The 27,666-nt window shown below is 45.2% G+C and overlaps 1 protein-coding gene across 1 annotated transcript in view; it reads right to left on the reverse strand.

The window, feature by feature from the left end:
- The window catches only part of rc3h1a (ring finger and CCCH-type domains 1a), a 94,023-nt gene that overhangs the window by 23,175 nt on the left and 43,182 nt on the right, over positions 1–27,666 (reverse strand). Inside the window, 8 exon segments of the mRNA XM_055642035.1 lie at positions 2,662–2,961; positions 4,378–4,490; positions 11,485–11,603; positions 13,371–13,503; positions 15,195–15,395; positions 19,142–19,317; positions 20,503–20,545; positions 20,547–20,743. Coding sequence (XP_055498010.1) covers positions 2,662–2,961; positions 4,378–4,490; positions 11,485–11,603; positions 13,371–13,503; positions 15,195–15,395; positions 19,142–19,317; positions 20,503–20,545; positions 20,547–20,743 — 1,282 coding nt within the window.

The raw sequence follows: 27,666 nt of genomic DNA on the forward strand, positions 1-27,666 counted from the left end.
TACCAGGAGACCCACTATCTAGAAATGGTGCTAGTGATGTTTTTCCTCCTCTCAGAATATTGTTTTTTTTAATACATAGTAACACCGCCCACATAACGATGCTTACTAATCTCTGACCAGTTAGTTAATAATTTCACACATACTAACTATGGTGTCATTTGATCTCTAGTCACCACCAGCCCTGGGCACGGGTGTGTTATCACGGAATCCTCCAGCACCTTATTTCACCTTGCCCAAGATGCTGACAAACTAATCCCAGCATTATGCCCGTATCCCTCTTTGCATTTCCCATCAAGGTATGTGTCCAAACGCCTTTAAAGCACTGTATTGTTTTTGCCTCCACACCAACCTCTGGCAGCTTGTTCCAGATAACAGCACCGTATGTGAAAACTCTTGAGATCTCCTTTAAATTTCTCTGCCTCAACTTAAACTTTAGAGATGGAGCATGGAAACGGGTCCTTCAGCCTACCAAGTCCATGCCGACCAGCGATCACCTCCGTACACAAGCACTATCCTACACACTAGAGATACTTTACAATTTTTACAGAAGCCAGTTAACCTACCAACCTGTACATCTTTTGAGTGTAGGAAGAAACCGGAGCACCCAGAGAACGTACAAACTCTGTACAGACAGCACCCGTGGTCATGATCAAACCTGTGTCTCTGGCTCTGTAAGGCAGTAACACTACAGTTGCGCCACTGTGTCGCCCAGTGCCCTCTGGAGACAGGATGTGGATGTGTGTGAGGGGAGACTTTGTTCAAGAAGCTGATTTCTCTTTATGATGCAGTGACACCACTGATACCTGATGGGCGAGGGTGGGGTAACGTATCAAACCTTGGCAGGGGGCAGATCAAAGCTTGAAGGTTCAAGTTACGAGGTTAGGTTGCAATAGAGAAAATACTCTTTTGCTCTTTCAGTAGGGTTAAAGGAGTTGATGAGGTGGGGACTGCAAATGCTAGTATCTGGAGCAAAAAAAGAGCTATTTCTCCTCGACTTTCAGTCCAGATGAATGATCTAATGCGAAATATTGACTGTCCTTTTCCCTCCACACATGCTGCCTGACCAGCTGAGTTCCTTCAGCAGTTTATTTTTTTGGATGAAGAGATAAACTATTTCTTCTGGTCGCAGAGTCCAAATCAAGAGTCATCCTATTCTGATCTGCTAACCAGGACCGTCGCCTTAATTGAGAAGTGATCCCTGGTAGCATCTCTTCACAGCAGGTGTACTAATAATTTACAGAAGCTGAAAGTCACTTAAAAAATAATCACAGAACTATTGGTGGATGTTTCAAGGTGGACCATGCAGCATCTCTGAAGAAAATGCATAGGTGACGTTTTGGGTCAGGACACTTCTTTGGGGTGATGGGTGGCTGGGAAGGAAAGGTTGTTTGTAGGCTAGTTATCTAAAATTGTAGATTTCAATGTGCATACCATTAGGTTGTAAGCTAGCCATGCAGAATATGAGGAGCTGTTCCTCCAGTTTGCATATAGCCTTTTTCTGGGAATGGAGGAGATCCTACGCATAACAATCCGTATGGGATTGTTCACTGTTTGGGATGTGGGTGCTGCTGGCAAGGGCAGCATTTATTGCATATCCCTAATTACCCTTGAGGTGGTGGCTCAGATTCAACTTCTAAAAGATCACTGCTGACGAAGGTAGGCTGCAGGTAGTAGAATTCTGGTAGAGGTTGTAGGGTTGGGAGGTGCCAGAATAGGCGGGTGAGTAACAACTGTGCATTTCTTGGACGTTATGCCAGTACCTTTGTGTGTTCATGCTCAAGATTCCAGCATCTGCAGTTCCTTGTACCTTGTCTACTGTGTATAACAAAGTTTAAGCTGGGTTTGGAACAACCCCCAAACAACAATATACACATTATTAGTCACGGGACCAGAAGGGAAACCTCTTCACTCAGAGGGTGATGGGCATATGGAATGAGCTGACAGAGGAGGTACTTGAGGCAGGTACTAGAACAGTGATTAACATGGATAGGAAAGGTTCAGAGGGATATGGGTCAAATGCAGGCAAATGGGACTAGCTTAGATGGGGCATTTTGGGCAGCATGAAGGGCTTGTTTCCTTGCTGTATGACCCCACATCTACCGTGTGCAAATCAACCTATTGAATTACCCACATGATAGGATAGGCAACACTTAAATGGTGATAATGTTTGGGCTCAAGGTGTGAAGCAGATTATAAGAATGCAAAACTCTCTTGATTCACACACCCTTTGCAGCGAGAGTGAATGATCCAGCATCCAATTGAAGGCTGAGTGAGCTCCAGAAGGAGACAGTGGGGAATGGGTGAGATCCAGTGAGAAATGGTGCCTTTGGATGAAGCACATGAAAGCGATCCGGAGCAGTAGACTATTAATGTTGTAACTCCCAGGACAGGCGAGGAGATTCCCACCTATCTAGTGACTGATGAAGGTGATGGTCATCGGGTTTTTTGCACTAGTATTGGGGTTATTAATTTATTGATCTTTTTTGTTTATTATATGTTATCTATGTCTATTGTGTTTATAGGCCTGTTATGCTATGGCAAGTAAGAATTTTATTGTTCCATTATTGGTACATATGACAATTAAACACTCTTGGCGGCCTCTTGCGCCTTCGTCAGGCCCATGATAGTGGGCACATTATAGTGAAGATGAAGTTTCCTTACGAGTCCGGTGGAGATCCCGACACCGATCCCGGTGCGCTCATACTCATGTCGCCCATCTTGCCCGGCTTCATGGTAATGTCGTAGGCGCAGTCAGTCCCACGCGATATCAGCTGTGCGATGCTGTTGCCCGTGGCTACCATGCCGTTCTGGATGGAGACGGGCTTCGTGCAGGCATCCAAGGAGCCCTCGTCCGACAAGCTGTTGGATGTGACCGACATCACCCCTCCCACCTTGCTGAGTTGGGTGAGGGACTGGCTGAGGGGCCGCCCAGCTGCTAACCGCTTGTTCCTCATGCGAAATCTGGAAGGGACAGGCATCATCAAGAGATTAAACAGGTCAGTGGGTGTCATTGGTCTGAATCATTCTTGACTTCAACTGCACAGGGATGAGTGACTGCCCCAAAATGATATAAAACCCCCATCTTTTCTGTTGCTCGATTTCAGATCTTCACAATGGAAGCTGTTGGTGCAGTTCAAGAGTCATCCAATCACGACAGATGCTGTTGACTAAACGCACAAGGAATACGTTTCAAGGATCACGTGTGTGGTAGACAGACAAGGGCACGGTAGTCAGTTCCACAAGGGCTTGTGCTGAAACTACCAGGAACACGCCCAACCCCAGTTGCCACATCAAAGTGCATTTTCTTTGCTTGTGAGGCTGTCACTGTGGAATGTGTTCCACTGGTGACGCAGCTACAAATCGCAGCAATTAGTCTGCTCCTTGGTCAAATGTTAATATCTTGAGTTGGAAACTATGAGCAATGAGCTCCCTAGGAGATGCATGTAGCAATGTACTGGCCCGACTGACATTGAACAGGCAAGTGCCCAAGCTCACCTGACCTGACCTGTCCCCTCCCTGGGTACAGGCTCCTGCTCTGACCTGGGCCCCACCCCCATGGATACAGGCCTCTGTGGGTACTGCAGCGGCTAAAGACCAAGTGACCACAACCGTGAAACATGGCTGGAGACAGGCAGAAAATTATGCTGTAACTTCTCAAAACATAGTTTGATCCTACCAATGCAGGGCTGAAATGTAAAATGCATATTTACACATTGGACACTGAGGTCTAAGGTCCAAGAAACACACCATCATGAAGGAAACTCCTCGACAATAACTACAACAGCGAATGTCCATTTTTGGATTGGATGGGATTGTTTGGGATACTAAACTACATCCCAGACATTGTGTTCCAGTACAACATATTTGAACTAGCACCAGGGATGGTTCCATTTTGGCATACACCCAATAATTAGCGAATGTCCTTCAGGAGAGGAATCTTACAATCCTGTGACATTCCTCATGACTCCAGTTTTGCATAACACTGGTGATTCACATTACCTATGCTGTCACTTGGACTGGTAGCTCGGATTACAAATGTCCGAACAAAATCTGCAAATTACCTATCACCATAGAACAACCTGCAATATTGCTTGACATTGTGCAATTTATTGTTCCAGGTGCAACAAGGATAAGGCACAGTGTGAACCTTCCTACACCCTGTCCCATCAACAGTCCCACAGTGCTATTGGTCATGTACAAAGATATTCATATCCTTCGGCACTCCTTACCTGTAGTGTTCCCATTTAGATTCCTCTTACCAAACTGCATGACCTCACACTCTCCTAGATTAAACTCCATTTGTCCATTGTAAACTCCATACACTCAGAGCCAGCTTCTGTGCAGCAGTTACGATGCAGCAACTGTGATGCCACTTACTTTTCAAGTTCATCCTGGGAATGGGCAAAAGTGCAGCTTGCTCCTCGAGGACAGCCTCCCCGCTGCCTCAGATCTCGGCACATGCTGGTTTTGTACTTGCTGCTCTGTGCTGACTGCATCGCAAGAAAGAAAGAAAGAAAGAAAGAAAGAAAGGTGATGTGATACAAAAGTAGACAACTGCATCATATAGTGTTCTTGGATATACCTAATTAGGCCCCAGAAATGTACCTACTTTCACAGATTTTAGGACAAGCACCTTCTTGACTGTAATACGGACTGTTCTCAAATCTCGATTAACTTTTCTAAATTACATTTAACATTTAATGCACTTAATCCTACCTGACAACACCTAACCCACACCTCCTTTTTCCTGACCAAATCCTCAATTTCCATTGTAATCTAGGGTTCCTTACTCTTGCCTGCCTTGTCTTACTTTATCTGGAACATCCATATCTTGAACTCCCACTTCTAAGAGCGTCCCACTTTCTGGATGTCTTTTACCCTCAAACAACATCAAAATGGGCCTCTCCTCAATTTGTGGGCAGCCCAGTCCTTTTCCATAACTATTTTATAGCTAGTAGAACGTGGTTGCTTGTTGCTAAGTGCTCGACCACAGACCCCAGTCACATACCTTGCCCTACATTTGAATAGTAGGTCAAGCTTTGCCATCTCCCTCACAGGGTTCTCTACATATTGCCTGAGGTAACTTCCCTGAACGCACTTGACAAATTCAAAAAACCATCTAAGCATTTGGCACAATGGCAGTCCCCAGGCTTCACTAGGAAAGTTAAAATCCCCTGCAAGCCTATTAGTCCTGCAGCTGCCTGCAATCTCCCGACATATTTGTTCCTCTAATTCCTGCTGACCATTTGGGTGCCTATAGTACAATTCCAACAAGGTGATCACTCCTTATTATTTCCCAGCATCCATATAGCCTCACTGGAAGATCCTGCAGTAATATCATCTCAGACAGCCACAATGTTCTCCTTAGTCAATAAAGCAACACCCCCTCCTCTTCTACCTCACCTATATTTTGTCTGTATCATTGAACATTAAGCTGCCAGCCCTGACCCTTCCTTAGCCAAGTTTCTGTAATGGCTACATTGTCCTCGTCTCATGGAGCTGTCCATGCCTTGAGTTCACCTGGTTTTCCTGTCAGGCCTCCAGCATCGAAATAAATGCAATTGAATCCGTCTTTCTTCACTCCCTTCCATGCTCCTGCCAGTCCTCTCTACTGAATTAATTGTCATTGACATCTGAATCAAATCCCAGTCTCCCATCTGCCTCATTGTTTTATATCCTGATCAGCTGCTAATCACCCAAGGAAGCAACAGCTTCCTCTCCTTGGTTATCAAACTTCTGATGAGCTAAGGTACTGTCCAATTCTCCTCTACCTCATTACGGACATTGGACTTTGTCTCTGGAACTGGTGCACTATAATGCTGAGAACTATATTCTGCATTCCGTACCTTTCCCTTCACTCCACCTATTGTACTTGAAGTTGGCTTGATTGTGTTTACAGTGCCCTCCATAATGTTTGGGACAAAGACCCATCATTTATTTATTTGCCTCTGTACTCCACAATTTGATATTTGTAATAGAAAAAAATCACATGTGGTTAAAGTGCACATTGTCAGATTTTTTTTAAAGAGTATGTTTATACATTTTGGTTTCACCATGTAGAAATTATAGCAGTGTTTATAGATAGGATAGATAGGTTTTTTTCCTCGGATTAAAATGTGTTTAGGTTGAGAACGGTAAAAATTAAGAGAGATTTACGAGGCAAGTATTATTTTTACAGACTGAGAATGCCTGGAAGTGACGTAATGCAAATAGATACAATCGTGAAATTTAAGAGGCATTTAAACAGAAACACGAACAGGCATTAAATGGAGGGATATATGTCAAATACAGACAGTTGGGATTCGTTTAATTTGGCATCGTGGTTGGCACAGATATGGTGAGACGCAGGGTCTTTTCTTGTGCTGTATTGTCTGGGTTCTAACTTTCTACATTACAGCAGTGGCTCAACTGTCGAGAACTACTAGAGTGGTCAGCAAGGCTTTCGGAATATTGGCCTTCATCAGGGTATTGAGTATAGAAGTTGGAATGTCATGTTACAGTTGTACAAGATGTTGGTGAAGCCGCACTGTAGGAAGGATGCTGTTAAACTGGAAAGAGTGCAGAGAAGATTTCCAAGTATGCTGCTAGGACTTGAGGGAGAGGTTGGACAAACTAGGGCTTTATTTCTTGGGAGCACAGGAGGATGAGAAATGATCTTATAGAGGTGTACAAGATCACGAGGGGAACAGATAGGGTGAATGCACAGTATTTTTTTACCTAGAGTAGGGACTTAAGAACCAGAGGACATAGGTTTAAGGTAAGAGAGAAAAGATTTAATGGGAACCTGAGGGGCCTTTTCTTTTAAGTTACACTGAGGGTGGGGAGTATATGGAAGGTATACTACCAGAGGAGGTAGTTGAGCAAGGTACTGTAACAACATATTTGGACAGGGACATGGATAGGTAAGGTTTAGAGGTATACGGGCCAAACGTGGGCAGGTGGGACTAGTGTAAATGGGGCATCTTGGTCAGCATGGGCACGTGTGGCCCGTTTCTGTGTTGTATGGCTCAATGAGGCCCGGGAACCGTTGGAGCGAGTGGAGGAGGGTCAGGGCTGTGAGTATATAAATCGGGCGCGGGGTTTGCTTTTACAGAGGCCCGGGAACCGTTGGAGCGAGTGGAGGAGGGTCAGGGCTGTGAGTATATAAATCGGGCGCGGGGCTTGCTTTTACAGAGGCCCGGGAACCGTTGGAGCGAGTGGAGGAGGGTCAGGGCTTAACGAATTCTGTAACGTTCCACACTCCATAGGCAGGGTTCTGGTAGAAGCCGCTGATTGGTGGAAGCAGACTAGAGGAAGCAGCTGATTGGGTGCAACCTCAGGTTAGCATTTCTGCTTTCTGGTTAAAGGTACAGTGCTTTAGTAAAGGTACAGTGAGCTAAGGGTACAGTGGGCTAAATGTACAGTGCTTTAGTAAAGGTACAGTGAGCCAAGGGTACAGTGCTTTAGTAAAGGTACAGTGAGCTAAGGGTACAGTGGGCTAAAGGTACAGTGCTTTAGTAAAGGTACAGTGAGCCAAGGGTACAGTGCTTTAGTAAAGGTACAGTGAGCCAAGGGTACAGTGCTTTAAAAGGTACAGTGAGCTAAGGGTACAGTGGGCTAAAGGTACAGTGCTTTAGTAAAGGTACAGTGAGCTAAGGGTACAGTGGGCTAAAGGTACAGTGCTTTAGTAAAGGTACAGTGAGCTAAGGGTACAGTGGGCTAAAGGTACAGTGCTTTAGTAAAGGTACAGTGAGCTAAGGGTACAGTGGGCTAAAGGTACAGTGCTTTAGTAAAGGTACAGTGAGCTAAGGGTACAGTGTTTATATAATAAAGGTGCAGTTTAAAGGTCAAGAGGGAGCAGCTGTTGTGAGTCAGATACCTGCTGATTTCTCCCAGAAGTTTCTATTGTATTATACTGGTATCGGATCCAGGGTAAGGCGGGAGAATGACAGTCAGAGCAGTGTACTGTTCTGGATGTCAGATGTGGGAGGTCATGGTGTCGGATGGCCCTTCAGACGTCCACATCTGCACCAGGTGCAGCGAGATGGGTCTCCTAAGGGACCGTATTAGGATCCTGGAGCAGCAGCTCGATGACCTCTGTCTGGTCAGGGAGAGTGAGGAGGTCATAGAGGGGAGTTATAGGGAGGTGGTCACTCCAAAACCACGGGAGAGAGACATGTGGGTCACGCTAAGGAAGGGCAAGGGGCAGAGGCAGGGACGAGTGAGTACTCCAATGTCGGTACACCTTGCAAATAAGTACTCCTGTTTGAGTACGGATGGGGGTGACAGCCTGCCCGGGGGTAGCGACAGCGGACAGGCCTCCAGCACAGAGACCGGCCCTGTTGCTCCGAAAGGTAGGGACAAAAAGAAGAGGGCAATAATAATTGGGGACTCTATTGTTAGGGGGTCGGATAGGCGATTCTGTGGACGCAGTCGGGAGACCAGGATGGTGGTCTGCCTCCCTGGTGCCAAGGTCTCGGACGTGTCTCAACGTGTCCAAGATATCCTGAAATCAGAGGGAGAGGAGCCTGAGGTCGTGGTACATATAGGTACCAATGACAAAGGTAAAAAAAAAATGGGAAGCGGTCCTGAAGGGAGGATTTAGGGAGTTGGGAGGAGAGTTAAGGAAAAGGACCAAAAAGGTAACAATCTCAGGATTACTGCCTGTGCCATGCGACAGTGAGAGTAGGAATGGAGCGAGGTGGAGGATAAATGCGTGGCTGAAAGGCTGGTGCAGAGGGCAGGGATTCAGGTTTCTGGATCATTGGGACTTCTTTTGGGGAAGGTGGGACCTGTACAGAAAGGATGGGTTGCACTTGAACCCGAGGGGGACCAATATCCTGGCGGGGAAATTTGCAAAGGCTACTGGGGAGACTTTAAACTAGAATGGTTGGGGCGAGGGACTCAAATTGAAAAAGCTAGTAGACAGAATGGGAGGCAGGAAGCAGAAAAGGGAAGCACTCGGACACAAGAGGAGAAAGGAAAAAAAGGAAATAAACAGAGAATAAGAGGCGGGGGGTTTCTTAAATGTGCATATTTTAATGCTAGGAGCATTGTAAGAAAGGTGGATGAGCTTAGTCTGGATAGACACCTGGAAGTATGATGTTGTGGCGATCAGTGAAACATGGTTGCAGGAGGGCTGTGATTGGAAACTAATTATTCCAGGATTTCGTTGCTTCAGGTGTGATAGAATTGGAGGGGCAAGAGGTGGAGGTGTTGCATTGCTAGTCAGGGAAGATATTACAGCAGTGCTTTGGCAGGATAGATTGGAGGGTTCATCTAGGGAGGCTATTTGGGTGGAACTGAGAAGTGGGAAAGGTGTAGCAACACCTATAGGGGTGTATTATAGACCGCCAAATGGGGATCGAGAATTGGAAGAGCAAATATGTAAGGAGATAGCAGATATTAGTAGTAAGCACAAGGTAGTGATTGTGGGAGATTTCAACTTTCCACACATAGACTGGGAAACACATTCTGTAAATTGGGCTGGATGGTTTGGAGTTTGTAAAATGAGTGCAGGATAGTTTTTTGCAGCAATACATAGAGGTACCTACTATAGGAGGGGCAGTGCTGGACCTCCTGTTTGGAAATGAGACGGGACAGGTGGCGGAGGTATGCGTTGGGGAACACTTCGGGTCCAGTGATCACAACTGTACAAGGCATTGGTGAGACCAAATCTGGAGTATGGGGTACAATTTTGGTCGCATAATTATAGGAAGGATGTGTCAACAAAATAGAGAGAGTACAGAGGAGATTTACTAGAATGTGGATGCCTGGGAGGGAAGTTTCATGACAGAACAAATAAAACGTTACAGAGTAAGTGCATGTTGAATAAAAAGTTAGGTCTTTTATTCTTCTGGAGCGCAGAAGGTTAAGGGGGGACTTGATAGAGGTCTTTAAAATGATGAGAGGGATAGACAGAGTTGATGTGGACTTTAGTAGCTTTTCCCTTTGAGAATAGGCAAGATTCAAACAAGAGGACATGACTTCAGAATTAAGGGACAGAAGTTTAGGGGTAATATGAGGGGGAACTTCTTTACTCAGAGAGTGGTAGCGGTGTGGAATGACCTTCCAGTGGAAGTGGTGGAGGCAGGTTCGTTGGTATCATTTAAAAATAAATTGGATAGGCATATGGATGAGAAGGGAATGGAAGGTTATGGTATGAGTGCAGGCAGGTGGGACTAAGGGAAAAAAGTTGTTCGGCACGGACTTGTAGGGCCGAGATGGCCTGTTTCCGTGCTGTAATAGTTATATGGTTATATGGTAATGACTATAACCTTGGGAGATGTGAAGAGAGTGCAGGCAATTGGCATTGTGGTGGAACATCAACCGGGCAGAGCAGGCTTGAAGGGGCAAATGGTCTCTACTCCTGCTCCGACTTCTAATCTTCTTACTGCATTGGCTTTGGGGACGTCCTGGCAGTTGTGAAAAGCACAATGCAGGCACATTAAACCAAATAACACAACAATATGAACAGGGCTTGAAACATTTGTCTCAAAGACACAGTACCACTGACTGCGCCACACAAACCAGGTAAATGATTGAGACAGCAATCTCAGATGTGAAAGTGTCAGCGAGTTCTGTTTTAACACAAAGCATGTCAGAAGTAATTATTTGGTAACAGCAAAGATCTGCTCCAATATCATAGGGCACAATGGTGCAGCTGATAGAGCTGCTGTTCTACAGCGTCGCACACCCGGGTTGAATCCTGACCTCGGGTGCCGTCTGTGCGGAGTTTGCACATTCTCCCTGTGACCGCGCGGGTTTCCTCGGGGTGTTGTGGTTTGCTCCCGCATCCCTAAGATGTGTGGTTTTGTAAGTTAATTAACGTCTGTAAAATGTCCCAAGTGTGTAGTGAATTGATGAGAAAATGGGATAGCCTAGAGCTAGTGTGAATGTGCGATCGATGGCCAGTTTGGAGTCGGTGGGCCAAATGGCATGGTTCTCTAAACAAAATGCAAAAAACAAACAATATATCATGGAACAGTCAGCAAGCTGCAGACAGTGTTCATGGAACAGAATCACAACGAACTTGCAGCAAAGGAGAGCACTCTGACCATTGTCTCAGCATCAGCCGAGAAAGAGCCATGCAGCCTAATTCCATCTTCTTCCTGGATCTGCAGCCCTGCACAACGGCTCCTCATGTATACTTTCTTGTGCTGTGTAAATGTGCTGAGGATTTCTGCCTCCACCACCCTTCCAGTGAGTTCCAGACCCCACTACCCTCAGGGTAAAAACATTTCTTCCCTTCCATCTCCACCTTCTATCAACTAATTTCAATCTCTGCCATCTGACTATTGACTCCACTGTTAAGGGAATTAAGTCCTTCCCTTACAATTGATTGCAGCATCAATGTTATAAATCTCACTGCTTCCCTGTTCTAAATCCAAACCTATCCAATAACTCCCCACAGCTACTTTTTCTCAATCAACATCCTTGTAAATCTGCACCCTCTCCAGTGGAACCACACGCCTGGTGTAATGTGCTGGTCAGAGCCTTGATTACCTGCTGCTGATCTGTTCCTTTCTTGCTATGGTTCTGTATAAAATCCACCAGTCCGTGCACAACGGTCTTTACAGCTACCAGTCCGAACTCCAACTGCTCCCACGTCGGAGGGGGGGCATCTGCAGGGAAATACAACAAACACGTACAACTTTTAGACGAGGAGAGAAAAGTAGCTTGTGCTTCAGGAGGAACTTTGCTTGCATGACGGAAGCCAACTCTGAGAAACCCTGAGAGGGTCACAGAAGCCTGATCCTGGAAATCCCTGCAGAGGAAGAATGGCCAATACTTGGACATTGACTGCTGGTTAATCAATATGACACCAACCCAAGACAGCTGAAATTATTTAATGTTTAAAGCGATGCAGAATGCTTACTTACAAAGCTGGCTAATTCACTCCTCCCATCTTCCCACCTCGGGGACATGATTTAATCTTTTAAAAAAAACATGGCAATTCAATCTACAACTAGGCATAGATCTTACACCAGCTGAGTCTGGGAAGGTTAGGTGGCAGCTAATACCATTTAAAGATAAGAATGGAAAAGCAAGCAGGAACCCCGAAGACTGAATTGTTGCTAGCAAATCCACAAGCTGATTTCATCGGGCATCTTCAAACCTCGATGCTTCACAGGAACAGCTATCAAACAAAGGTCAATACTAAGTGAGCAGGTATTTAGCTTTGGTGGCAAGAATCGTTCAAGAGCATAGGGAGATACTGAAGGGAGCAAAAGCAGAAGGTGAGCCAAAGAGGTTCAGAGAGAATATGAAGGCTTGACTGTGTATGCAACCAACTCACTTCCCCACCTGTCCCTCTTTTAAGGGTTCAAAGGGTGTATATGGACACGTGTGAGAGTTCTGCCTCATAGCTGTGATCTACAACTCCCCAGCAACAAGCCAAGCCTGTTTTTGGAATGTTGCATCAAGATAATTCGAGATCCTAGATTTGCAACACTCCATCCTTAGAAGATGATGGCTTCCAGCTCCTAAACTCTGGAAATGTTTCCCTGTTACACTTGCCTCTCTCATCTTTTAAGACTTCCATAAAACACGCCTCTGCAGGCAGTCTGCACATAACAACAGTTTAATTAAAACAAAACTACAGATGCTGGAAATCAGAATTAAAATGGGAAGAAAAATAGAGTTAATGTTTCAGTTTGGAGACTCTTCATCAGAGGATGAGAAAACAGTTTGGTTTCAGGTGCAAGAAAGGTGGGGAAGAGAAGGAAGAACAAAATGAATATCTCCAATAAAGTGAGACCAAATAAGTAAACATGGTAATAAAAGGCAGATTATGCTTGATTGTCTGTGATACATGTTGCTAATAGTAAGACTGTGGAATATGCTCAGCAGACTGAGCTACAGTAGCAAACAGAGAAAAAAAATAATCAAAATAATCGGTGGATAAAAGGCAGAAATGGCCAGATCTGATAAGAGCAAAAACCAATGAGTGTGTTTACTGAATATGGGGAATTTGATATTGAGTTTAGAAGGCTGCAACGGCCTTTGTCCTACCTGAACCTCCTCTGCCATCTCAGGTACTGAAACAAGCTTGCTCTTTCTCTTTTCTGTTCTGACGACTAATCTCAAACCTGAAACATTAACTGCTTCTCTTTCCACGGATGCTGCTTGACCTGCTGAGTGTTTCAGTATTGATTTTCTTTATTTTGAATACCATGTTAAGCGGCTTTATGCCAGATTTTGTTTGTTAGAACCTTGTGAAGCTCCTTGGGGCACCAAGGTGAGTGAGGTGAAGCCATATCACTCATCTATGGCAAGTGATATGCATACAGACATTTTTGCGGTAGACATGCATTTACGTGTTTCATTGCCCCTTTCGGCAGCTGACTTGTATGAGGAGGAACAATTGAATCGGCAGCCAGTGTCTGTACCTGGGCTGGGGTCAATGTTGGCCAGTAGTTCCAGGTGTGGCCTCAGCCGGTTCAGATTAGCAGGATCCCCAGTTCGTTGTAGGGCGATTGTCAGCTCCTGAACGCTCTGTGCAAAGGAGGCTGGTGTCTGCAGCTGTGAAATAATGGCATAAAGGAAAGAGCAATTACTACTGACCTTTGCCAAGTCGCATGCCTACTGACCACACCCAGAGTCCATTAGTTAATCACAACATCACATAAACACTCCGTGAAAAATTCCAAAACTATCTTGAAGAAACTGGTTTGGAAAAGTGAGGTGTGGGATTCATTGGAGGTACACAGAATAATGATAAGAAAATCCTTTGCCTATCATCTAATGAGTTTCACAATGACAGAACATTTACAAGTATTAGTTTTAGGAAAATGTGTCCACGGCCTCAAAGGTAAAAATATAATGTACGCGATTCGGTCAGAACCAGTGTCAGTTCACATGGCTTTCAATGGACCTAGACAATGGATTTGACACACAGCATTCACGCATGCCTCCACACCCCACAGACCTCAGTCTCAATTATTTTCTACTAAGGCAGCTTGTTAATACAGCATTAACAGCAGCAACTCCATTCCACACACTGTATCTCTGTGATAAGAAATATCTGGTATTCATTCCAATTTGCACATAATCTATCTTCTCTCTCCTGTACTGGACTTTCCTTCCAAACCATGCACACTACTCTTTTAAATACTTAACCTCCATGCTATATTCCAATCGACCTTCACGCATTCAACCAGCTCTTGCACAGATTCACTGGCCGTGATCACTAACCATCGAGTCTGTGCACAATATGTGCACTGTACCATAAATGGATTTATATTGCTCATTTAATCTTCTGGTGAAATTCCTAGATACACTTTTGCCTGTCCGATGAGGTAACTCCTGAATATCCATCATCCTATATCTTCAACACTGGGTCATCAGGGAAAATTCTTTGATCACATTTATCTCTTAACTTTAATGCAGCTAAACAATGGAGCAAGTTAAGCATGGAATCATGACAGGACTCTATGTCCATATGTAAAGAACACGAATTAGGTTTAATTAATTATTAAGTTGACCTGTGCAATGGATGCCAAATATCCCATGCAGCTTAAAAGGATCAGGGCCCATGTTTACAGCATCAACAGTACCTTAAATCGCCCGGTTGCTCAGCACTTCAACTCCCCCTCCCATTCCCACTCTGACCTTTCTGTCTTGGGCCTCCTCCAATGCCAGAATGAGGCCCAGTGCAAATTGGAGGAACTGCACCTCATATTTCGCTTCGGTAGTTTACACCCCAGCGGTATGAACATTGACTTCTCCAATGTTAGATAGCCCTTGCTTTCTCCCTCCTCCCCCCCCCTTCCCAGTTCTCCCTCAAGTCCTACTGTCTCCGCCTACTCCCTTTATTTTTCCGTCGCCCCTCCCCTCCCCCGACATCAGTCTAAAGAAGGGTCTCAGCCCGAAACATCGCCAATTCCTTCTCTCCATAGACGCTGCCTCACCCGCTGAGTTTCTCCAGCATTTATTGTCTACCTTACGATTTTTCCACCATCTGCCGTTCTTTCTTAAACAATACCATAAAGGAGTTCAGTCACTCACTCATCTCTGGGACAAACGTCATCTACCTGTGCACAACATGGTTCTGATCTTGAGTGCCCAGTGTAACCTAAAACATTCAAGACAGTCTGTGCGGTTTCAAGGAAACAATTGTGATGAAAAGTGATTTTATTCTCTGCAGAGATCGAGTGGCTCGGTTGCATGCTAAGAGTTTGTCACCAAGTCCATTTTATGAAAGCTTGGTTTACCTTGTCAATAATAGACTGCATGTGGGACTTGTGCGACAGATCTCCATATAGGAGCGAGGACCACTGGTCGGGAGCAATACGAAGCCCTGCCTCCATGGCAATCTGCACGATCTGAGAGTCATGTTCCCGCCGCAGGGCCTCGTAGGTCCGGAACTCCTCCTTCAGCTGCATTAGAGATGAATCTTCATCTCTCTTTGTGACCTGCAAACCATCAACACAAAGCCCGAAACAGTGAGACCATTAAACAGATACTCTAGTAACAGAAAACAATAACTAAACACAATCATGGTAACAGCAACTAGCAAGTAAACATTCCTGTGGCAGCATTCAATACTACCTCTGCTTCAGAGAGTACTGCTGAACATGTTCAGTAACACACCAAAAGCATTAAATGTGCCCCTTGTATGGTGGTAACCGCTAAATGTGGCCTGGGTGACAGATAGGTATGGTGGTGCAGTGGTCAGGTTACTGGATCCATAACACCATGAGACATAGGAGCAGAATTAGCTCTTCGAATCTTCTCCACCATTCGATCATGGCTTTATCTATTTTTTGCTCTCAATCTCCAGCCTTCTCTGTAACCCCTTGACACCCTTTTTATTCGAGAACCTATTAATCTCCGCTTTAAAACCAATGACTTGGCCAAAGAATGGAATACTTTATTATGGTGCTGACAAAGTTAAAGCACGCCAGCTCCTCCTTTGTTCCCCCCCCCCACAGCGGTTCCCCCCATGCTGGGTCTCCATTTCCCTTTGTTCTCCCACCCTCACGGCTGTCCCTCCACGCCGTGTTCTCCATTGTTTTTCTCCTCCCCCCTTACAGCGGTTTCTCCACGCTCTCATCAACCGTCTGCCGCGGGTCGCGAGTGGTCGCCACCCCCCCGAGGCCCCATCGTAACGAGGTTTCACCGCTGCCGCCGCTTCACTGTCGCCAAAGCCTAACCAATGTCGACGCCCCACTTCACGCCCCCATGGTGCCGACCCAGGTCCCAGCCGCGGGCTCCACCCGGCTCCTCCGTCTGACCCGCGAGGCCCCAGCCCGAGCTTCTATATGGAGACCGTGGCGCCTGGATAAAGGCCTCTGGCTCGATAAAGTCTTCCAGTCCACAGCGTCCTTTTATTCGGAGGCTGTTCCCTCTGGTCCTAGACTCGCCCACTATTGGGAACGTCCTCCCCACATTCATGCTATCTTGGCCTAGATCCAGAGACATTCCCACCATTGCAACTGGACATTTTCTATTTATACAACTCTCTCAAGAAATCGTTTCTCAAGGTACTCTCAAGGTTCCTTTCCGTACCCCTAATTTCCCTCTCCCCTGACCCTCAGTCTGCAGAAGGGTCTCGACCCGAAAAGTCACCTATTCCTTTTTTCCAGAGATGCTGCCTGACCCGCTGAGTTAATCCAGCACTTTGTTTATCTTCTCTCAAGAAATCACCAGGTAAAATACTTATCTGGTTTATCTTGTCAGGGGTGGACTACTCGCACAGTCACCATTAAACCCCGTGCCACTTATAAACAGGGGGTTCAATGGCAATAGGTAGCCAGTAAACATTGCCTCAGTTACAGTGAAGTACCATAAAGCATGGCCAAATGAATAATGAGTAACATCAAACGACGGGTTCAATGACAGTACGTGACCATTAAACAAGAGTTGTATCAATGAAAAATTAAATATGCCCTTAAGTAAATATGCCTATAATATTAGATATTAGACATGACCTCTGCAGCAGTGGGTTACAGTAAACACTGCCTTAGCAACAGAGAAACCGTAACAAGATTTCACTAACAATAAGCAGCCATTAAATAGTACTTGAGTCAGTGAAAATGAGTAATCATTTTACTTTACTGGTAACAGTGAGTCACCAATAAAAGTCCCACTATAAACTAACTGAGGTTATTTGTTGCAATTGTAATACAATCTCACGGCACACATGTTGGGTCATTGAAGCCAGCTCACCCAGGGAACAGTGAAACTTTCAAATGCCTTCACTTCCCTGCCCTGTCTCCCCAAACACATTTTTAATTTCACAGGTGAAACTTACTCATGTGTTGAGGTTAATAAACAGTGTCAAGGCTACAGAGAGGATACAGAGAAATTTACCAGAATTATGCATTGATCAGCATAGACAGGGCTCTTCAACTGTTTGGGACATAGATTCAGTGACAATTTTTTGTTGTACATAGGATGCTCCCCATGACCAAAGTAATAATAGCTAGGTCAGCTTCAGTAGTGTTATGTAATGGATATGGGCTGGTCAGACACAAGGGAAAACTCCCCAGTTCTTCTACAAAACAAGTGCCACGGGTCCTCAAATTAATATCCTGTTTAATTCGAACGAGGACACTTCCCGAGTAGTGTGATACACACATGAAGGGTATGGTGGCACAGCAGTAGAGTCGCAGCATTATGCCCGTCCCACTTAGGAAATCTGAACGGAAACCTCTGGAAACTTTGCGCCCCACCTAAGGTTTCCGTGCGATTCCCGGAGGTTGCAGGTAGTGGAAGCAAGGAGGGAGACTGACAAAAACCTCCGGGAACCGCACTGGAACCTTGGATGGGGCGCAAAGTCTCCAGAAGTTTCCGTTCAGGTTAAGTGGCATTACAGCACCAGGGATTCGGGTTCCTTCCTGAATACAGGTGCTGTATGTATGGAGTTTGCATGTTCTCCCTGTGATCGCGTGGGTTTTCTCCAGGTGCACCGGTTTCCCCCCACACTCCAAAGACTTGCAGCTTTGTACGTTAATTGGCTTCAATAAAATTGTAACGCCCCTTGTGTGTAGGATAATGTTAGGGTATGGGTGATTGCTGGTCGGTACGGACTCGGTGGGCCGAAGGGCCTGTTTCCACACTGTATCTCTAAAATCTAGTCTACTACTGAAGTCCTGGGAGTATAACAATCATTCCAATTCTAAAAATGAGAGTGAAACGGTCATTGCTTCACAATTGGTGAATGGGAGTAGGAATGGGATCAATCAGAGTTACTCAGGGTGGAGGATGGGTCAGCTAAGGAAGCGATTTAAGAGGCAACAAGGCACGGACAAGTGTTTCAACTGTTGGTGAGCTGAGGAAGGGGCAATCAGGCAATGTTTTAGATGTAGAAATAGGCAGTCAGTGCAGGAGAGAAAGCTCAGTTCAGGATCGAGGACACTGCTAAAAGTATGAATAGTCAAAATAACAAAAACGGATACAGCTGGAAATACTCAGCCAGCCCATGAAGTTCAGGAAGAAACAATGGTAGCATGAGGTTGATGATCCTTCATGAGCACAGTAAAATGTCAGCGGTCTAACAATTTTAAACATACATAGTAGAGGAGAATAAAGAACAAAGAACATTTGAAGGTAGGAGAGATTAAATGGCATCAGGGAAATCCAGCAATGGGAAATGGAGCCATGCTGGAATAAGTAAACAAGCTAAAGGTGATTTTACAGAAGGTACTAATGAAAAAAGCAAAATCATTATCAAAAGTTGGTGTTGGAATAATGTGTGAGCAAAGGACAAGAATGAAAATTATTGGAGTTAGTATATGGGTAGCTTCAATAATGATTCGGGAGGCAAATACAGTCGATGGCCGTAATTAGAGTCTTCAAGAATATCGGTACAAATGCTTCTACCTATGAAGTCAATGCTGAACATCAACCACCCATTTACACAAATTCTACAACAAAGCAATGGCTATTATCTTGCCAGCAATTGGTTAGAGGAAACCTCTGCTACTTCAATATTTGACGCACCACAATTTGCATGGCTACTGAGAACTGAAGAGAGGGGAGTTGAGGTCAAACTTAGTCTCATCAGCAGACAGTCAAAGTGCATTTCCAGGTCTTTCTTGTAAAGTTTGCCCTTTATAAATAGAAACCAATTTAATCATTTGGCGTAGTAGATGGCCTTGATTCAACAACATCAACTGTGCATTTCAACTGGAGCTGAAGACAACACCAAACTTACTTTGAAACATGATGCTCTGTAGAGGAGCTGTACCACATGGCCAATGCTGGTCTTTGAGGCTTGGGGAAATCGAGGTTCCAATCTCTGAACCACAAACAGCACCAAGACTTTTCTCGAGAGTGCAGATCCATCTTCCAGTGCAAGGAGAACCAGTTTGAGAGCCTCTTCCTGCATTGCTGGGAGCCAAACAGATTATTCACTTAAGGAAGTGAAGATCAACCATTCACAGTACTGTTTTATCTTGACCCTTCACAACACTTTCCAATGCTTCAGTTTCTCGAATCCTACCTCGTCATTGTACAACTATATATCAACAGCTATACAACATATATCAACAACCCTTCCCAATTTCTAGATCAATAAGATGAGCAGGTAACAATTTTTAAAAGATATAAATCAACCAAAATTCTGCTAGAGACTGCAGATGATGGAATCCGGAGCAACAATCTGCTGGGGGAACTCAGCGGGTCGAACAGCATCGATGGAAGGAAATGGATAGTTGACGTTTCCAATTAGCACACTTCATGTGAACACCCTTAATTCTGTTAAACTGCCCATGGACAATGGTGATATTAAATAAAACACTAAGTGCTGGAATAACTCATCGGGTCAGGTAGCATCTCTGGAGGACATAGATAGGTGACATTTTGGGTTGGGGAACTTCATAAGACTAAATGGCAATGTTTCAGGTAGGAACCTTCTTTGGACTGGGCCTGACTCACCGAGTTACCCCAGACTTTGTGTTTTACGCAAGATTCCAGCATCTGCAGTTCTTAGTGTCTCCATTGATATTAAATAATAATCACCCCAGCGGCTTGAACATTGACTTCTCCAATTTCCGGTAGCCCTTGCTGTCTCCTCCCATTCTCAGCTCTCCCTCAGCCCTCGGGCTCCTCCTCTTCCTTTCGTTTTCCCGCCCCCCACCCTGCATCAGTCTGAAGAAGGGTTTCAGCCCGAAACGTTGCCTATTTCCCCGCTGAATTTCTCCAGCACTTTTGTCCACCTTAATAATATTTATTTATTTATTAATCATAATTTATCACAATCATTTTCCTTATTGGGATGTGTTAAAGGGAATTCCCAATTCATACCACATTAGCTCTAGAAGTGTTTATTAGACCAATGTCGATGTTGTTTAACATGCTGACCCAGCAGTCACTGAATGTGTAGTGAGAGGGGTGAAACATTACTCTGCATTTACCTCTTGCCCAGGCCCTGCATTTATTAGTTTACAGATGGCTGTGGGTCATTTCAATAAGTAGTCCAGTTCCCAGCAACATCTATGCAAACAATCAGAAAACCTTTAACCCTGAAGCAATGATTGTTGCATTGGACACTGCAAAATGACACCAGCACTGTACCTGGCCCCAGAAACTGGCAGCCCCTGGCTCTGACTGCTGCCCACCAGATTAGATGAAAGTTGCTGTGGGTTCTGATGCTGGAGGATGAGTTCTGTGACGGTGCGCTCCCCCAATGAGCGTGCGGCTCGCATTGCCCGGATCCGACCCTCCTCTTCCACCAGCTGACAGTGAACCAGAGTGACCAGCTTCCTCTGCATGGGCCGGCTCAGCACACTCTGCGCTGCACTGCTGAGCACCACACCTGCAACACAACAAAACACAGCTCAGCACAGGCTTCATTTACAACTGGCCCATGTTTACCAGGCCAATGCCAATACATTCGCTTTTGAAACATTGCAGACATCAAATCCTGAGAGGCCAATAATATGTCGGTATTTCACAGAACAAATTCCATCATCCTTTTACGCTGGATGAACTAGGAACCTGGAATCCCACATTCCCGAATGAGACAATGCACTGAAAACGTAACTACAATGTGGTAAAATATCAATTGGACAACACTTTAGGGACTGACCACAATTCTGTAAGTTTCATGTCATTATTTAGCACAAAAAGTTAGTTATGGAAAGGATCAATTGGGGGAAGGACTGTCAAAGCTGCCACAGCCAGACATGAAAACAGTTTTTATCCACGAGTAGTTGCTCTACTCAACAACCAAAAATCTGTAGCCTCCCTTTGATCTGGTATTTTGTTGGTTCACATGCTTGGTCAATGGTGTTTTATCATTAATGTTATAATATTATTAATGTTTAGTGTTTTCTGAATCATTCGTAACTGTCACTGTATGTCATGTTGTTACTTGTGGGTGGAGCACCAAGGCAAATTCCTTGTATGTGAATACTTGGCCAATAAATTTACTTACTTAGATCTGTTTTTTTCCCCAAATCTATCTTGAAACTTGTAGAACCAAGTCCCAAATTCAAACCCCACTAGCACTTCTGTCGCTTGCCCAGCCTTACTTCCTACGAGGAGGTTGAATGTAGTCCTTTCTCTAGTAAAATCATTACATACTGCTTAAGATAATTTTCCCAGATAGATTTAAATTCGGCCCCATCTAATCCCTTAGCAATAAGGTACAAGGCACCATTTGCTGGTGAATACACAAGTGAATTTAACATAAACATCCACCACAGCGGAATCGACGTTTCTCACTGTTGTGGAAGGCTATAAAGTTCACTCATCTTCCACTTTGTTCACCTGTGGTCGGGACCTAGAACACCCGCAGTTCCCATTATGGACAGCCCGATGTATAGTCCCTCTCGCTGGGATGATCGAAGCTCCGGCATCGGAACAGTTCGGAACACACTCTGTGACTTGGAGTTTCCGAATCAGCCATTTGTAGTCCAAATGTTAACTACCATTTATGCTCATTTCTAAATGTTATCATATTTTGCTGCTTGCAAGCATCCTCGGGCATGCTCTGACATTTTTGACACCCACTGAAGGCTTTGCTTAGACATGGTCCATATGCCGCCTGTAAACTGCATCTATCTGGCTTCTCCAGAGCCTCACAGATTGAATGGGCAGTTGACATATTCAAGCCAGCTCATACCACTCACAGACCAAAATTAACATAGCCCACTACAACCACGATATTAGGGGTACAGACAGGAGATTTTACTTCGGAGTCATGTGAGTGACTACGTGAAGAACCCCGCTAGGACGCATGCATGCCATATCGCTACACGCATTGCAAACGTCAGGCGGGGTGGAAGGACGTTCCCCCGCAGCGGCAGTTTAAAAAGCCGGAACCCGCAGGTAAGATTATTCTGCGGTTAATGTGTGTTTCTTATACCAACTACAGGTAGGAAACATGGACAAAGGAAAGAAAACAAGGGCTGCGATGAAGCTGGTGAAGGACCGCGGAACAGCGGGCAGCGGAACTTGGATCACCAATAATGGGATCAGCTGTGCCCGATGTCGCCTCTGCACCGGCCAAATCCACTCCGCGGCCGGGCGGCAAGGCTAGACACAAAACCAACAGAGTCGTGGACTCAGAGGAGCCCGACTCTGAGCAACCGCGGGCGGCCAGCGACCGTGAGCGCTGGAGCCGGATGGAGCGGTGCATGGAGCATTTGCTCCTGGAGATGGAGTCGAGTCACTGTGGGCCCTATGGTAAACCCACAGCAGCACCTCTTGGAGGGCAGCACAGTGTCTCTCCCTCATCAGAGGGGAGCACTGGGGGTCAGTTCTGGGCTGACCTTGAAGAGGGGTTCTCGGAAGAAAAATCAAGTGTGCAGGGGGTGCAGGAAAGAGAAAATCTGCTGGACATGGTGTCCAATTACATACAGCCAGACTAGGCTGGCAATAACCTGGAGCAAAAGCTTGCTGCCAGTATAGACTATATGTCTTTAAACCAGCTACAAGAACAGGCTGTATTGGACACCACATCTAGACATCTGGCACCGGGAAACTGCATATCCCTGAATGTTCCAGCAGTCAACACCTGCATATGGAAACATATTGGAACAGGAGTTAGGAGCATGGACGCTAAACTCCAGAAAGTATTAAAACTCCTAGCTGCAGGGATAATAGCATTTGCCTGCACAGTGGATGAAAAAGATATGTCCCAAGACCAACAGGATGCACTGCCATTGTTTTGTAATACTCAAGACGAGTTAAACAACATCAGAAAGAATGCCATACGACCCACACTAAATCCAAAATTCGCGGGTCTGTGCAAACCTGGGACCCCAAAACCACCAATACTACTGTTTGGAGGGGACTTACCGAAGCACGTAAAAGAGCTCGATGAAGAATCAAAAACCCTGGGACTCATTAAAGGGACTTCATCCAAAATCCACTACAACTACAGACAGCACCCCTACGCACCCACCAGTAGAACAGGATGGTCCGGGAGACCGACTGGTGAAAGCTCGAAGGTTTGGTACAATAAACATGAGTCTTTTTTAGGCCATGGCCCAGGCCGACCTTCTTGGAAGATAAGAGAACCTCCAACATCAACCAAACCTCAAACCCAGAATCCACCGCCTCAACATCAACGGAAGACTTACAGGAAGAAGTGAACCTGCCACTGGTAACTATGGAGGTAGGTGGGTCTGGTTCCCTACAAAATACAGGGAGCACGGAGGTAGGGGGGAGATTACACTCCTTTCTGAATCATGGAGCATGATAACTACTGACACATATTTTAAGCAGTATCCAGGGATATACTATAGAATTTATTTACAAATACAACCCTCCAGTTCAACATATACCGAACCGAGTGTTCGTACTTTCGGGTAAAGAGAAATCAGAAGCACATGCTGAACTGGAGCGGCTTTACGCAAAAGGTGTAATTGAAAAATCCCAACACGAACCATTAGAATTCGTGTCCAATATATTTAGCAAAAACCTCATTGGCATCAGTAAACCATCCATCACGTTGGTAGCTAAAGTAATTGGCAAAATGGTGGCTGCCTTTCCAGCCACACAATTTGGACCTTTACATTACCAAAATTTAGAAAGGGCAAAAATACAAGCTCTCAAAACTAATGCTGGTCATTTTGACAGACCAATGAAGCTACCAATCAAAGCCATAATGGAACTAAATTGGTGGATAGATAACATTTGCCATTCCTACAAATCCAATCATTATCAGCAACCTTTCAACGGTGCTACAAACTGATGCTAGTGCACTTGGTTGGGGTGCCACCAATTCCATCTCCAACTGTGGAGGTAGATGGACTGCTCAGGAAGCATCATTATTACTCACACTGGGCATAAACTACCTGGAAATGTTGGGTGCATTTTATGGCCTAAAATCATATTGTACTGGGTCACACCACCAGCATGTTAGATTACAGATTGATAATACCACCGTGGTAGCATATATCAACCACATGGGTGGAAACAAATCGACATCATGTGACAATCTGGCTAATACAATTTGGCAATGGTGTACTCAGAGAGATATTTGGATATCAGCAACTTACCTACCAGGTAAACTAAATTTAGTGGCAGACACCAGGTCACGCAAATTTAATGAAAACACTGAATGGATGTTGAACAAAAAAGTATTTGCTGATATTACAGCACGATATGGAACACCAGATATCGATCTATTCGCATCCAGGCTTAATCACCAATTATCAAATTATGTCTCGTGGGAACCAGACCCTGGGGCAGCGGCGACAGGTGCATTTTCGCTGCATTGGGGGAAATTGTTTATATATGCATTCCCTCCTTTCTGCCTCATCAGTCGGGTATTAAGGAAAATACAGCAGGACTCTGCGTCTGGTATTTTGATAGTACCCGATTGGCCTACTCAACCATGGTTCCCAGTGATACTGAACATGGTTTTAGAACCATGTATCACCATCCCAAATAGACCAGACTTGTTGGTACATCCCGTGACAAGGGATAGTCACCCATGCCATAAATATTTAAATTTATTAATTTGTAGAGTTTAAAAATACCACTACTACAGCTGGGACTGACGGACCGAACAGTGAACATGATTTCAGCGGCCCAAAGACAGTCCACCCAAAAACAATATCTGGTCTATATCAGGAAATGGGAGATGTATTGCCACAATAACAACATCACCTACAGAGAGATGAACATCCCGTCTGTTCTGGAATACCTGGCAGGCCTCCATCATGATGAGGGGCTTAGTTACAGTGCCATCAACTGCGCCAGAAGTGCCTTATCAACGTATCTATGGCAAGGAACAGCGCATCTCTCTGTTGGGACTCACCCACTGGTAACAAAACTCATGAGGGGAATTTTTAATACTAATCCCCCAAGAACCAGGTACTTCCAAATATGGGATGTAAGTATTGTCCTGAAGATGCTCAGGAATTGGTCTCCAGCAACAGCTCTGTCCCTACATAGGCTGACATTAAAAACAGTCATGCTAATGGCATTGGTCACGGCTCAGAGGGTACAGTCATTACATAAACTAAGACTGGCCAACATGACTTCTACACCCAAAAATATTACATTTCATATTTATGAATTAGTAAAACGGAACAGACAGGGATCAGCAGGCCTCAAAATAGAATTTAGATACTACCCAACAGATGATTGTCTCTGCATAGGCAGACATTTGTCGTTATATATGGAGAAAACAAAAAACATCAGAGGCAATGAGAAGGCACTTTTAATCAGCCAAAAACAACCACATAAAAGAGTGACGGTCCAGACCAATCCACAGTGGCTGGGGTGGATACTAATGTTTTTAAATCTCATTCCACCAGGGCTGCAGCAACATCGGCAGCAATGCAGTTGGATGTACCAATAGACCAAATCCTCAAGGCAGCAGGATGGTCAGGGGAAAAAACATTCCAATTGTTTTACCATAAACCAGTCAAGAAACCTGGAACGTTTGCAGAAACAATTTTAAGTTCTGTAAATTAATTTAACTCATAAAAAAGGGGTTTATAATTTGTGTTAATAAATGTCATGAATTTTAATATCGGATCATGTCTAAATTATGTTAACACAATTCCTCTTACAGTAAATAAGGCAGATGTGAGGCATGGACCCGTTTCCAGGGCATGAAATCACAGAGCTTTGAAATCTTCACGTAGTCACTCACATGACTCCGAAGTAAAATAGTAAGATTAAATGAGAACTTACCACTTCGAAGTTTGATCATTATTTTATGAGGAGTACGTTGAGGGAATACGTGCCCTCCGCTCCCACCCATGATCATATACTCAACTGGTATTTCTTCTCTAATCTTACTATGTTTAGTCATTACAGTTATCTGTGATTTCACACCGCTGCTTTGAAGAATGACACGCATGCGTCCTAGCGGGGTTCTTCACGTATTCCCTCAACGTACTCCTCATAAAATAATGATCAAACTTCGAACTGGTAAGTTCTCGTTTAATCTTACTATTTTGTGGCAGCAAACTCGAAGATGGTGCATTTCTTCCCCGATACCGGAGTGCAAGATGTTTCTGAGCGACTGCATGACATTCTCAATGGGGAGGGCAAGAAACCAGAGGTCGTTGTACACATCAGTACCAACGATACAGGTAGAAATCGTGATGAGGTCCTGCGGAGTGTATATAAGTTGGGAATTAGGTTAAAAAACGGGGTCGCGATGATTTATTCTTTGTTTATTCTAGGTATCATGTGCTAATTAAAGGCAGGATATGAAAGGTAAATATGTAGGCGAGGAGCTCATGAATGGGATACAGGTTCAGGTTTTTTGGATCATTGTGATCTTTTCAGGGGCAGAGTGAGATAACAAGAGGGAAGATTTGCATCAAAGCTAGAGGGGCACCAATATCCTGGGAGGGAGATTTGCTAATGCGACTCAGGAGGGTTTAAACAAGACAGGGCAGAGGGTCCAGGGGCAAAAAAGAGGCAGGTGAGAAGTTGACAGCAAATACTGTAGTCAAAAAGAGCAACGCGAGTAGACAGGACAGGCAGGTGCACGGTAAAAAGAGGAAAGACCAATAACTTACGCTGCATTTCTTTCAATGCTAACAGGTATGACAGATGATCTCAGAATTGGTGGCTCAAGGGTCTGGGATATTATAGCCACAACAGGAAAGATATTTGAGAAGGGCAGGGCTGGCATCTCAGTGTTCCAGGATATAGAAACTACAGGTGTGTAAAGGGCCTGTCCCACGAGCATGCGACTCCATGCGGCAAGCGCGACCTAAAGGGCCTGGCCCACGAGCATGCGGCAAGCGCGACCAAACCAGAAGCGGGGGCCGCCCGGAGGACGAGTGAGTGACATGAAGTTTGAGCGAAGTCCGCAGGAAGATTGCGAGTGATGTACGGCGTCGAGGTGGCTGCGGGCCGGCAGGCCGTTGCCGCGTGGAATTTTTGAACACGGTCAGTTTTTCGGAGCCCCGCGCGGTGTCGGGACCAGCTCCGTACAACTCCATACGGCTCCGGCGATCGAAGTGGGACCGGCCCCGTGAGGCCATACGGTTCAAGCGACCACGTTAGGTCGCGCTTGCCGCATAGAGTCGCATGCTCGTGGGACAGGCCCTTTAGGTCGCGCTTGCCACATGGAGTCGCATGCTCGTGGGACACGCCCTTTAGGTCACGCTTGCCGCATGGAGTCGCATGCTCATGGGACAGGCCTTTTAGAGATGCAGGTAAGAGAGGGGGGGTTGCCTTCTTGGGGTATCATCCAGTGAGGTTACATAGGAAGAACTTACGACACAGGAATGAGATTGTGTTATAGGCCCCCCA

Source organism: Leucoraja erinacea, chromosome 10 (assembly GCF_028641065.1).
Source record: "Leucoraja erinacea ecotype New England chromosome 10, Leri_hhj_1, whole genome shotgun sequence".
Taxonomy (NCBI): Eukaryota; Metazoa; Chordata; class Chondrichthyes; order Rajiformes; family Rajidae; genus Leucoraja; species Leucoraja erinaceus.